Source organism: Symsagittifera roscoffensis, chromosome 1 (genome assembly GCF_963678635.1).
Source record: "Symsagittifera roscoffensis chromosome 1, txSymRosc1.1, whole genome shotgun sequence".
Classification (NCBI taxonomy): domain Eukaryota; kingdom Metazoa; phylum Xenacoelomorpha; order Acoela; family Convolutidae; genus Symsagittifera; species Symsagittifera roscoffensis.
Genome location: NC_087062.1, coordinates 34,382,288 through 34,394,642, shown reverse-complemented (window position 1 = coordinate 34,394,642; position 12,355 = coordinate 34,382,288). Strand labels below are relative to the sequence as shown.

General features: G+C 37.7%; 1 protein-coding gene across 2 annotated transcripts; it reads left to right on the top strand.

Moving 5' to 3' along the window:
- The first annotated feature begins 1,026 nt into the window (after positions 1-1,026).
- LOC134856688 (uncharacterized) lies at positions 1,027-12,028 on the top strand. 2 transcript variants are annotated; one of them, XM_063872956.1, is made up of 4 exons: positions 1,027-1,424; positions 9,576-9,719; positions 10,761-10,820; positions 11,694-12,028. In XM_063872956.1, the coding sequence occupies exons 1-4, from the start codon at positions 1,266-1,268 to the stop codon at positions 11,844-11,846; spliced, it is 516 nt and encodes a 171-aa protein (XP_063729026.1). In that variant the 5' UTR covers positions 1,027-1,265; the 3' UTR covers positions 11,847-12,028. The 2 variants fall into 2 exon arrangements, with proteins under 2 accessions (XP_063729026.1, XP_063729027.1); XM_063872957.1 differs by lacking the exon at positions 10,761-10,820.
- Positions 12,029-12,355: the final 327 nt, after the last annotated feature.

The window sequence follows — 12,355 nt, the reverse complement described above, 5'->3', positions numbered from 1 at the left end:
GGTAAGTTTCTACTTTGGCGTATGTCGTCTCTTGTTCGAGGTCTTCTTACGATTCCGGGTAGTTCTGTTATCGTTCGGAATATCGGCTCTGATCTATTGAGTCGTAGAGACATTTCGATTAAATTATCATCGTATAACATTTTTAAAATGTTTTTTTTTTCTAAATTCTAATCTATTTTTGGTTAAATCTAAGCTATTAAGGTCTTATTCGAGACTTATGGTCGCACCAGATGAGTTATTTCTTATGTGGTTAACTCATAGAGTAATTTCGGATAGGGTACACCGTCTGCTCGTCACGCTATCTTTTTTTCGGCCGGATAGATTCGTGCAACTTCTTAGTCTAATACCGATCCTAATCTTACTCTTATACTTTCTAGTCTCAGGGTGTTTAACTAGTCTCTGCTAGGCTCAATAGATCTAGGGTATACTGGTTTGTTGCGGCTGCTGAAGTTCTCTTGGAGAGGCAACTAATTTCTAAGTTAAATTCAAATCTCTGGTGCTGAAATTACAAGTAATTTCAGCACTTACAAATAAGTGGGTTGTTAGTTAGATGGATCATGATTGGTTAATATTAAATACTTTACAGTGGTAAAATATCTAATTTATCCAATCATAAAATATAGTTTAGATCAGGTTCCATTACTGAAAAGCGCGATGGGACCATCGACCATTTTACCCACAGATTTCTGAAGCTATCATAATTTAGTGACTAAGCTTTTCTGGCATACAATTATTACTCAAATGGTCTACTTTTTTTCTTGTAACACTTATTCGACTAAATTTAATTGCTTTGATTTCGTCAATGACCATTTGCTTATAAGCTGTACCTTTTCAACAACAATTGAGCAACCAATGCAACTAATGCAAATATATTGATCCATTTAAATTCAATTCTCACCAATGTTTTCTTACGTGAGATCAAAAAGTAATACTGGCCTGAAGATCATTATGATGTTCAAATTTTACATTTTCAATTAAATTTAAATTTGAATAGATGATCATAATCACTTAAATTAAGAGCGCTATTGAGTTGATGATTCTAATCACTTGAATTATGCAGAGCGCAAAAACTATGAAATCGTTTTGCCTTTAGAAACCATATAAAGCTTCTAAAGAAAAGAACTCGTCTTAAGCTATCATAATTTATTTTTTTGGCAATTTTTATAAGCTAGTTTGGACAGCACTTCTGTCATATGATCAGATTTTTTTTGTCAACCTCAATTATGTTATGAAAAAATTTACCATGTCATAAAAGTTATCCCAAAATGAGTAGGACCCCGACAATTCATTTCAACCCTCACCATTACACGGATGAGGAAACATCAGTCGAGCAAATAGTGCAGCTCTACGACATCTTCCGTTCTGCAGACAAAAACAAGTGTGGGAGAGTCCCAATTGGCTCTCTTTATATATCCCTGCTAGATGTGAGAATTAATTCATTCTTCAAACCTTCATTAACAACAAATGACGATTAAATTGTTCGACCACAGTTTATACTCTTATCAAAACATTTCAATTGTTTTTAGAAAAAACTTTTTTAATTCATATAGGCAAATTCAGTTCAAATATTGATTTGCAGGGGCAAATATAGGGGTGGGGGGATTGGACTCACTGCTCAGGAAATCGATCACCTGCCGACCAAAGGCCTCATTTTGTTCTGCCTTTGTTTGGCGCCAATGTATACTAATTTTAAGGGGGAGCGCACGCTGAAAAACTATTAAGAAATGATTTCAGAGTTTTTGTTAGTATATAAGAAGTCTTTCCTGCTCCTGATTGGATATCCTTTTTTCTTTTGATTTTTTGCCTCATACCTTAAATAAGAACAAATAGCCTTCTCAGTTTTTATCGTGTTGGACAAAATTTTCAAAAGAAATAAGGATCGAGTCTTCTCCGTTTTTTTATGATTTGGACAAAAACTTCAAAAGAACATCAATACATACCTCGAGCACGGTCGAAACATATAACTCCAGCACGGCGGAGCACGGTCGAAACATACTTGAGCACTTCGACACGGGTCACGTCTTGTATTGTTTCTTTTATTATTACGTCCGATTTTATGATAATTGCCTCAGAAATTATCAATTTTTCCTATCAGCACCGTTATGATAATCCGAGCTAAGATTTTCATTAGATCATTTAGAAACCAACTGGAGAGATTGGGACGTTTTAAGTTGCATTGCTCTAGAATTTGTGCCGTTTTCTGGTGTATTTTTAAAGCTATAGATTCAACAAAAAAGTATTTTTCTCGTTTAATTGATAGTGAAATAGATTGATCAAAAATTAATAGTTTTTTTTAAAACTTTTGCAACTATGTTTAAGCAATTTGACATTAAACGACGGTTGAACATTTAAACAAGGGATGTGAAGCAGCCATTTCAGCGCACTAACTAAAATCCGACGTTCCAGTTTTTCCAAGAAAAAAGAATGTAGTCTAAAAACTATGACGGATGTGGTACAGCACATACTGCATGTGCAGTAACCAAGTAACCTCTGCTGCACACTAACCTTGGATTGCTTATTGGTATCTTTAATTATATATTGTTATTATGTATTGGCCAAGGTCATGCAGTGTTGATCGCTGCGTAGATTCTGCATTTTTAGTTGTTAAGCTTTATGTACCGAGTTACGTGTAAAAAGCTGGTTCACAGAACCGCAGATGAAGTTAAAACAAAACACAGTTTCAATTGAACTAAAGTATTGAAACCTATCATTTTCAAACAAGAGTAAAGTTACACTTCACTTTACCACATGGCGCAACCAGCAGGATTCATGGCACAGGATAACAGAACAGACATGGGTATCCCAGTGTTCTGGACGTCCGCTAGCTCGGATCCACCGTGGAATTTAAAAAATTGGTTGGATCAATTCATGTTAGCAGTGACTTTCAAAGAAAGTGTGAATCCTGATATATTATTAGAAGAACCAAAAGAAGTAATTGATGAGCCAATGCCTCGATTACGAAGAGACAGAGTAATACTCGAAATTGAAGAGAGAAGAGAACGAGGTCCGAAAGTAGGACATAATGTGTTCTATGACGAATTTCAAAAGCGACTTACGTCTCGTCTATTTTTGGCATTAGGCACAGAAGGAAAGAAAAAAATTGTACAGAAAAATCCACACATCGAAATCTCAAAGATTGAGTTCAGAGAGATGGTGAGATTAGCTAAAGTATCATTCGAAACGACAAAAAACATTACGTACGAGAGATATAGGTTATTCACCAATACAAAAGAATCTGGAGAGACGTTGGAGTTTTTTCATGCGGCTTTAATTGGGTGGTTTAGAGGAAGAATTGGTGAGAGATCTATTTATATCACGAATGAAGAATACTGCATTGCAAGACACATTGACTTTTGAAACTTTCACACCGGATGAAGTGTTAAAACAGGCCATTAAATTCGAACAAAGCAAACAAACGACACAAGCGTTTCAAAAATCGGTGGTAGGAAGTTCAAGGGGACGAAAACTCTTTGAGCCGCAGACGAAAATAAAACAGGAACCAATTATGGCAGTTGGGAGCAAAAATCAGAATTACAAACGATCGAAGAAAAGGAACGATAGCAAAGAAAAAAACAGAACTGAAAAAAAAACCATGTACTAGATGTGGTAGAACTTTTGGTGAAGGACATTTGAAAATTTGTCCAGCAATGTGAAAATCATGTAAAAGTTGTAATAAGCCTAACCAATTCAAAAAAATGTGTAGATCGAACCAGGTGAATGAATTTGCGGAAGAAAACTCTAGTTCAGAAGAAGAATGCAACTTAATTCGTAGTTTTAATTCCTGTGAACAATTTGAAATCATGGTGGTGGAACCAAAATTACAGGTTTCAGATGGAAAATTTGACAAATTGATATCAGATATCAAAAGTGAAGAGATGAAATTGGATACAAAAGATGTTCGAAAAATCGACATTACAAGGGATCCAAGATCACACAAAATAAAAGCTTTGAAAGCGTTGCTAAGAATCGATACACATATTATTAAGATGACAATTGACACAGGAAGTCCAGTATCTTTTCTGAATTGGACAACGGCCAAACAACTGATGGAGGGTGCTACAAAGATAAATTCATTCCACCTGGAAAATTGAATCTGTCGACGCAATTTGTTGATTATAACAAACCACCAATTCAAATACTGGGTGCATTATGTACTAGTATTAGGTCAGCAGGGTAAGAAGTGACAGACGCAACGTTCTTGGTTACAGAACGGCGAGCAAGATGTATTCTAGGATTAGACCTGCAAGGCAAACTGGGAATACAAACAACACAGGAGTCTGCACCATCACAAAAATCCAGGTTTGACGTGCTACTGTGTGAGCAGCCGGAAGGTAGGAAAACTCAGTTTTACAAAAAATTCCTGTCCCTGTTTGACCAAAAAGGGGAATGGAAAAACCATGTAGTGGACACAAAATTCAAATACCCGCTATGTCCCATTCAGGAAAAAGGTATGAGGATCCCTATTCATGTACAAGACAAAGTGCAAGCTGAATTATCGAAACTGATATCGGAGGGTCATATAACAAAATTGGACACATGCACGAGTGACTGTTTCATTGTTCCGATAGTTATTACTGTGAAAAAAGATGATTCTATTAAGTTAGCGCTAGATGCAAAACCCATCAATAGGCAACTGTATAAAAACAAATATCAGATGCCGAATGTGGATGAATTACTGGATGGAGTCAGTCAGATAGTAACTGCTAATACAGTCGGCATGCTGTATTTCACTGTCTTGGATTTGAAATATGCCTATAGTCAGATTAAACTGAATGCAGAAACAGCAGCTAACCCAGAAACAGAATACAGAAACAGTGTAATTTTAACATAGTGGATGGACAGGCTACAGGAACATATAGGTTTTTAACCGGGTTCTATGGATTAGCAGACATGCCTGCAGAATTTCAAAAAGCAATGGATCGTACATTGAATCATGCAAAAAATACCTTCTGTTTCCTGGATGACATTTTAATCGTATCGAAAGGAGATGAACATGAACATGAACAGTTAGTAACAGAGGTTTTGAAGAAATTGGACAATGAGAACCTAGCGTTAAAATTGGAAACATGTGCATTTTTTCAATCAGAGGTGAACTGGCTAGGTCACAAGCTTACGTCAGAGGGCATAACACCGAAAATCACTAAAACAGAGGCAAATCTAAAATTGCAACACCCGAAAATTTTAAAACAATCAAGATCATTTATGGGTAGTATTATTCATCTTTCTAAATTTATCCCTAATGCTGCGAGTTTAACTGACAAACTTAGACCATTGTTATGGGAAGAAAATGAGAAAAAGAAGATGAAGAATGTAAAATTACCTGTAAAAAACTCGAGCGGGGGGAGGAACACTCAAAGATTTTTGAAGAGATAAAAACAGCGGTGGCTTGAATAGCATAAATCCATTACTATGATCCTAAAAAGGATACTCGGGTAAAATGTGATGCCAGCCATAGCGGTTTCGGAGCAACGTTAGAACAAAAAACGGAAGATAATGAATGGGTACCTATTGCGGTCGCATCACGTTATCTAAACGTTCAAAAAAATAAGTATTCTACAAACGAATTAAAACTGCCCGCAGTAGTTTGGTCGGTAGATAGATTCAAACACTATCTACTGGAGAAAGAAATCATTCTGGCTACAGACCATAAGGCTCTTACATCAGCCTTAGGTGAATACAAGTCTAACAAAACGTACCAATCCCGACTTACTAGGTCGGTGGATAGGTTATTACCATACCAATTTAAGGTAGTACATATACCAGGTAAAGACATGGGAATTGTGGATTATATGTCAAGAGAACCTAACGGGGAGCCGTGGCCAGAGTCTTATTTAGATAAGAAATTCGTTGTGGCATCGATTGAATGTTTTAATAAAGCACTCGACTGCTTAAGCAGTCAGTTAAAGGATACAGCAAAAAAAACAGAATGACAATATTCTAGAACATTCTGGATTGAGAGACACATTAAACGAATTGAAAGATAAGTCATCCCATAGTTGCTATAGAACACGGCTCGACCGGAACGAAAACGGTCCAAATTCAAGTCTTTCAAAGTTTGAGCAGAACAGTTTATGTAAAATTTCTCATTGCAAACAGTCGGTCGACAAAATCAGTAAACAAGTATATCTAGAAACGAGCAGCAGAATGGAGGAGAAACCAAAAAAGACAATTAAAATAGTGGAACGGGATAGAAGTAGAGACCAGTTGTTAGAACAAGTGACGGAAACAACATACAGGAGAACAATGACAGTGCATAGAGGACAAGATTCCGACAGTTCGGATGAGGATACGCCACAGGTCGAATGAAGAAGGATGGACATGATTAATCGGAGAAGGGATTCGGGTCAATCGAAGTCAACACCGACACATTTAGAGACTAAGCAAGCAGAGCCACCAATACTGATTTCGTTTTGGGATCTAGTAGGATCCGAGCGGGATGATCGAGTAATCCCGGGAAGCTTGCTGGAATTGGAAGCATCAACCAATATGCTCAGCCCACAGGAGGACAGCTCAGGAGGAATCAATCGAAAGATTATCGAGGTAGACCTTACGGCAGACAGCTCCATCTCCAGCCCGGAGGTCAGTCTAGTTGGGGGGCAGAAGAGTAAAAGTGTTCGCAAGTCTAGGAAGGAAGAATTCCGACTAGCAGAAGAAGTAGAGGACAATAATCTGAACAACTTATCGAAGCTGTTCAACCGAAATTTTTTGGCTGAGTTAACCACGGAGGACACGTGGATGGATCGTCTTAGGAGAGTGATAGAACGGAAAGATTTGAACTGATGGGACCTTACACAAATTCACTCTGGCATCAGATGGCAGTGGTAGACGACTGCATAGTAGTGGACGGGAGACTTGCCGTTCCGGGACAACTACGCCCTGCAGTACTTAAGCGAATTCATCGAGGCCACCCAGGACAAGAAGCGATGTTAGATGTGTCAAAGTACCTGTGGTGGCCACACATGCAAAACGACATTGTGAATTTGGCAGAAGAATGTCGTAGTTGTACTCGCTATGGTAAGAATGTTAAATATATTATACCAAAAAATGAGTCAAAACCTCTCCCACTGCTCACGCAGCCGGGGCAAGAGCTGCAATTAGATTATGCCGGTCCTTTAGAAGATAAGAAGGGGAAGAAAATTTACTTGCTTTCAGCCATAGATAGATACTCAAAATTTCCATCAGTAAAAATTATAAAATCGACCGGGGGAAAATCATCAGTAAAGTTTCTGCGTACTTATATTGATACACACGGAATTCCGGAATCAATAAGAACTGATCAATTCTCAGGATTTAAAAGAAAAACAATGAAAAGGTTCTGTTCTGAAAATAATATCGAACAAAAATTCTGTCCAGTAGGGGACCACCGGGGATGCGGGCTCGTTGAGCGAACTACTCAAACAATAAAACGAAGACTAGGAGTCATGTTATTGGATCACATCAATAAAACTTGTTCTTAACACGATAATTAGAGAACTTAGATGGAGTAAACAGAAAACGATTAAATGTTCGCCATTCGAGGCACACTTTAGACGCCTTCCAAAAACGGAACTCAAGATACTAAGGGATAAATTCATTAAAAAATCTGATCGTTTAGATAAGGAACATCTGAAACGCTCAGCACTCACAGCTTCGCAGTTAAAACGGAGGATCGATCAGTCGCGTGAACATGTGAAAATTGTGAAAAAAGGCCAGGACAGCAGAGACATCAGTCCGAAGTTCAAAGTTGAGGTAGAATCGGCTAAAAATAGAGACCAGGCAAAAGCTCAAAGGACACTTTTGGAGGCGAATGCCCGTTGGAACACGACAAGAAGAGATACATCGGCAAATGACATTAGGAGAATAGTAGACGAAACGAGTACGATTAACCCAGAGTTACGGAAAGAGTTATTGTATTCGTGGGAATACGGGTTTATTGAAGATAAACCTGAGGAGATAAAGCCAAATGATAATCTCCTGAGAAAAGATGTAAATCGGAAAAGTGGAAAAGGGTTGATTAATCCATTAAAAGGGAAAATTGTTTCAGAAACCCCACACACAGTCAAAACAGCTGCAGGAGCAGTATATAGAAAAAGCGACATTGCCAAAGCGAAAACTGATACTAACGACACGAGAGATGAAAGCCCGAACAAAGAACACTCCAGACGAAGTCCACATGTAGAGATGTGCCTAGATCAAAGTCGAAGAAAAAGGAAGGGGGCTCAAGGAAAAAGACTAATGATTCTGACGAAATGCCGGAGATACAACAACGTTCGAACTTATACAATACAGTGGAGCTTTACCAGAATAGTCAGCAGAATGTAACGTCAAAAGAATTAGAGGTGAAAGGGGGCCTTAATCGGGCTGTAAGGAGGGCTAAACCCAACAATGCCGGTCCAGTGTCGGGAAATAAAGAGAGTGTGGAATCGAAAGGTGCTGGAAAGAAAGAGGAAAAGCCTATAGGTCAAGAGACTGGGAAACAAAAAGCTGCAACAACAGCACGACAAAATTCTCAGATGGAGGAGGCTGATTCAAATGACATGTCTTCTCCTGAAAAAGACCGGAACCTCAACACATCAACTCCAAGAAAAGAGTTGAAAGACAAGAGTAAAGAGGTCACTCGGAATACCTCGGCAGAGAAGATATTCGAGACTTTTCAAAGCCGGGACCTAGTTACCGAAGATTGGAATCTGCTGGTGGACCAGGTTTTAACAAGGGGAGTCCAGAGAGAGGCAGAAGCAATCCTGAAGAATGCGGATGGAAGCGAGGATGAAAGAAGCAACGCACTTACAGGTTTTTCAGATGAATCAGGCGATACTGAAGTACCAATTAGACGGAGCGGAAGGCAAACGAACAACAAGGGCCCAATCCGTTTCGGAAACCCAGTGACACACTCCATTAAGTTAATTACGACCGATCAAGACGTTACCGATCTTAACAAAGCGGCGCTAGAGGCATACAGAGTCAGATTAGCAACACTAAAACCAGATGTCAGTAGGCCGATTGAGACAAAGTTGGGACTATTGGAAAAGCATTTATTTCGGCGGAAAATCGGAAGTGAGGCACTAAATATCTCAAAGACGTGGAACGCGGAATGGCAAGTACCATTATACGTGGAGGAAAGCAAGACAGTCAATCAGAGTCGAGAAAAGGAAAATTAGAAAGAATCATATAAACTCATAACTGTTTAACCCAATTAAACTGAGTACCAAAACTCATAACTATCTAAATTTTATATGTATACTATTTAAAATTTTGTTAGTCCTAGGGGAGTGTGGTACAGCACATACTGCATGTGCAGTAACCAAGTAACCTCTGCTGCACACTAACCTTGGATTGCTTATTGGTATCTATAATTAAATATTGTTATTATGTATTGGCCAAGGTCATGCAGTGTTGATCGCTGCGTAGATTCTGCATTTTTAGTTGTTAAGCTTTATGTACCGAGTTACGTTTAAAAAGCTGGTTCACAGAACCGCAGATGAAGTTAAAACAAAACACAGTTTCAATTTGAATTAAAGTATTGAAACCTATCATTTTCAATTAAGAGTAAAATTACACTTCATTTTACCACAACGGAGAAAGGCAACTTTTTTTAGAAGATAGACGGGAGCAACTTGATAATGATTGTTCGTGACTTGAAGAGAAAGGGGGACAAACAGGGGTTGATTGATTTTGACACATTTGTACCCATTGCAAAGAACAAGATCACGGAAGCTCCAAACTGCAATGATGATCTAGAGGTATCGAGCGTTGAAACACGTTTATTTTGATAAAAAAGGCTGAATGGTTTGTGATTTCTTTACCAATTAAATTTAAGTCAGAAAATTTTGACCAAAAATGAAAAGACTGTCAAATGTCTTTCCCACAAGCTCCCACATCTTAAGCCCGCAAGCTTCAGTTGCGCGCTCCAACCTACATTCCAATGAAAAAACATGCAAAATTTTGCTGAAATATGACAAGAGAAAAACCAATGGTAACGGTTCGCTATATGCAAGTAACCCAATCTTTTCCGACCACAGAAATACTTGCAATTTTTTTTTCCAAAGTCCAATTGTTAATAAGCTGCGAAAGGATGGATATTAGCCAGTAAAAACCTCTGAAAAGAACTGTTAATCAGATTATGAACATAGTGCGTAGCATTGTCTGCAGTGTAAATGAGTCTAAAAAACTAAAAACTTCAAACAATTTTTCTTGACACTGGAACAACTTTTTTCATCACAACTAATGGTTTTGCATATGATAGCACGCGCAAGACTTTTTAAAGTTCTGATTTTACATAAAACCATTGACATGGTCGGAATAGAAAAGAATTAAAAAAGAATCAAAAAGTACCAACAATTGCAAGTTGATGAGCAAGTAGCTTAAAAAACTCCGAAAACAAATACCATACTAACCAGAACAAATGAAAAAAGTATGAAAACAGTTACCATACTAACCAGAACAAATGAAAAAGTAAAAATTAGAAGTCATTTTATTTCTTTGTTTTTTTTTGAAGGGGGAGTATTCGACCCCCTTACCACCCAAAGGGTCACCCTTTGGTACATTTTACGATAACCTTTTCGCTCGACCGACCCTAAAGTGCTTTTGAGTGGGAGCCCGCACCAAAAAAAAGCGTTTTTTTAATAGTCAAAATCCTCAAAAATGTCCCCAAAAACTGAATCTGTTTATTGTTCGGACCAGCAAATTTAGAAGATTAGATTACACAGGTTTTAAAAGAATTGCAGATTATACCGAGCTGATTCGAAAGTAAAACTTGAACACGTCATTTCTTCAATTTTTAGATGGCTTTTGAGAGTTTCGACCAGAATGAAAGCAGTTTCTTAGAACCTGATGATGTTAAGGTGAGAAGGTTCTTTTTATTATACTACTCATTAAAGTTAGCGTTTTTTGTTCCCAATTCACATATCCAAGAGATGTCTACGGTCGAAACGACTTTCGAGAATTAATCTATATCTATCAAAAAAAATACCAAAAAAGAAATTACAGAAATCAATTGACCTGAGCTATTCTGATGATGGAGGAACCGAACGATGGAAAGTTTTAAATCCATTAGAATCAAATTACCTATACGCTGAGTAACGTTACGGGGCGACCGCCTTCCGTTAATTGTGGTTGCCAAATTTGTCCAAAGAACGCCTTTTTTGGCCTGTTTCTTAAAAAAAATTTTCGAAAATCGGAAACCCCCCCTCCTAGAAATTTCTGCGCACGCCCCTGTATACGCTAAAAAAACTTTTGCACAAAATCGAACAATTTGCAGCAAATGAATTTTAACAGTTTAACAGAATCTAGTTTTTATCTACGAATCCATCTAAGTTTTTGAGTTTTGATCCGAAAAATGAAAGCGAGAAAAAAAATGTTAAAATTTGTGTTGAAAAAATATAAATATAAATGAAAACTAAAAAAAAAATTTGTGCATTATCTGTTAAAAACCATAATTCAGGCTTTCTAAAATGTTTTTAGGTCGTTTTTTAGCACAGCTAAGCAAAAATCAAATTGGCTCTGTAGAACAAAGATTTCATTTTCAGCACTGATCTTTTTTTCATTTTCAGTTGATCTATTTTTTTTTGTCGCTGTGGTAGTACTTCGTCGCTCTTGTACTGCCCCATCGATCCTAAAGGACTCCGCCGAACTGAGCATAATCAATCAAAATTGCGAAAGAATATTCTTTAAATAACATTTGAGCAGTCTTTTAGAAAACTTGCATTATATTCTAGAAGACACTGCGCACGCTAGGAGAGCAAATCACAGACTTAGACGCAGAAGACATGGTTAAGATGGCCGACTTAGATGGCGATGGAATTGTCAGTTTTGAAGACTATCGCGAGTTCATGGCCAGTTTGGAAGGCATTGATTGGAATGAAGAATAACTAAAAATCTTATCATTTAATATTCAACGTTTTTAAATGATGATTACCAATTCTTGTAGCGTTAGCTTTTAGTGTACACAAATTAGTTCGAGCTTCTTCATTTTGTCTTCCACAAATCATATTTTCGTTTTGGATGTTGCGACAAATTGCTTCACGTTATAATAAAATTAGTAGAGAAAATTTTTCACTGTGGTTTATTTGCTTTGCCTCAAAATTAATCAGAGAGAGATAATTCAACAGGATTTTCTTTTCGACCGCCTTAAAAGTGAGATGCAGTCGATGTTTTTTTTTCGGGTGTAGCACTAGCAGATTTAGGGGGCGGGGGTGCGGACGCTCCTTTTCTCAGGAACTTGACACCGACGCTACCCCAAGGGTCACCCTTTTGATTTTTTTTCAAAGGGCGCCTTTGGCGCCCGTCCGTTTGTAGTAGAGGTGTGAAAATTTTTAGGTGTGAAAACGAGTCCAATTTTGAGGCCTCAAATCAGATTCATTTTAGATTCGAGGCAGGT

Excerpts from the sequence above, each read along its gene's own strand:
- LOC134856688 (XM_063872956.1), top strand. The coding sequence starts at position 1,266 with ATGAGTAGGACCCCGACAATTCATTTCAACCCTCACCATTACACGGAT. Across the intron at positions 1,425-9,575 it reads TTTATATATCCCTGCTAGAT|AAGATAGACGGGAGCAACTT; the intron begins GTGAGAATTAAT and ends AACTTTTTTTAG. Across the intron at positions 10,821-11,693 it reads TAGAACCTGATGATGTTAAG|AAGACACTGCGCACGCTAGG; the intron begins GTGAGAAGGTTC and ends ATTATATTCTAG.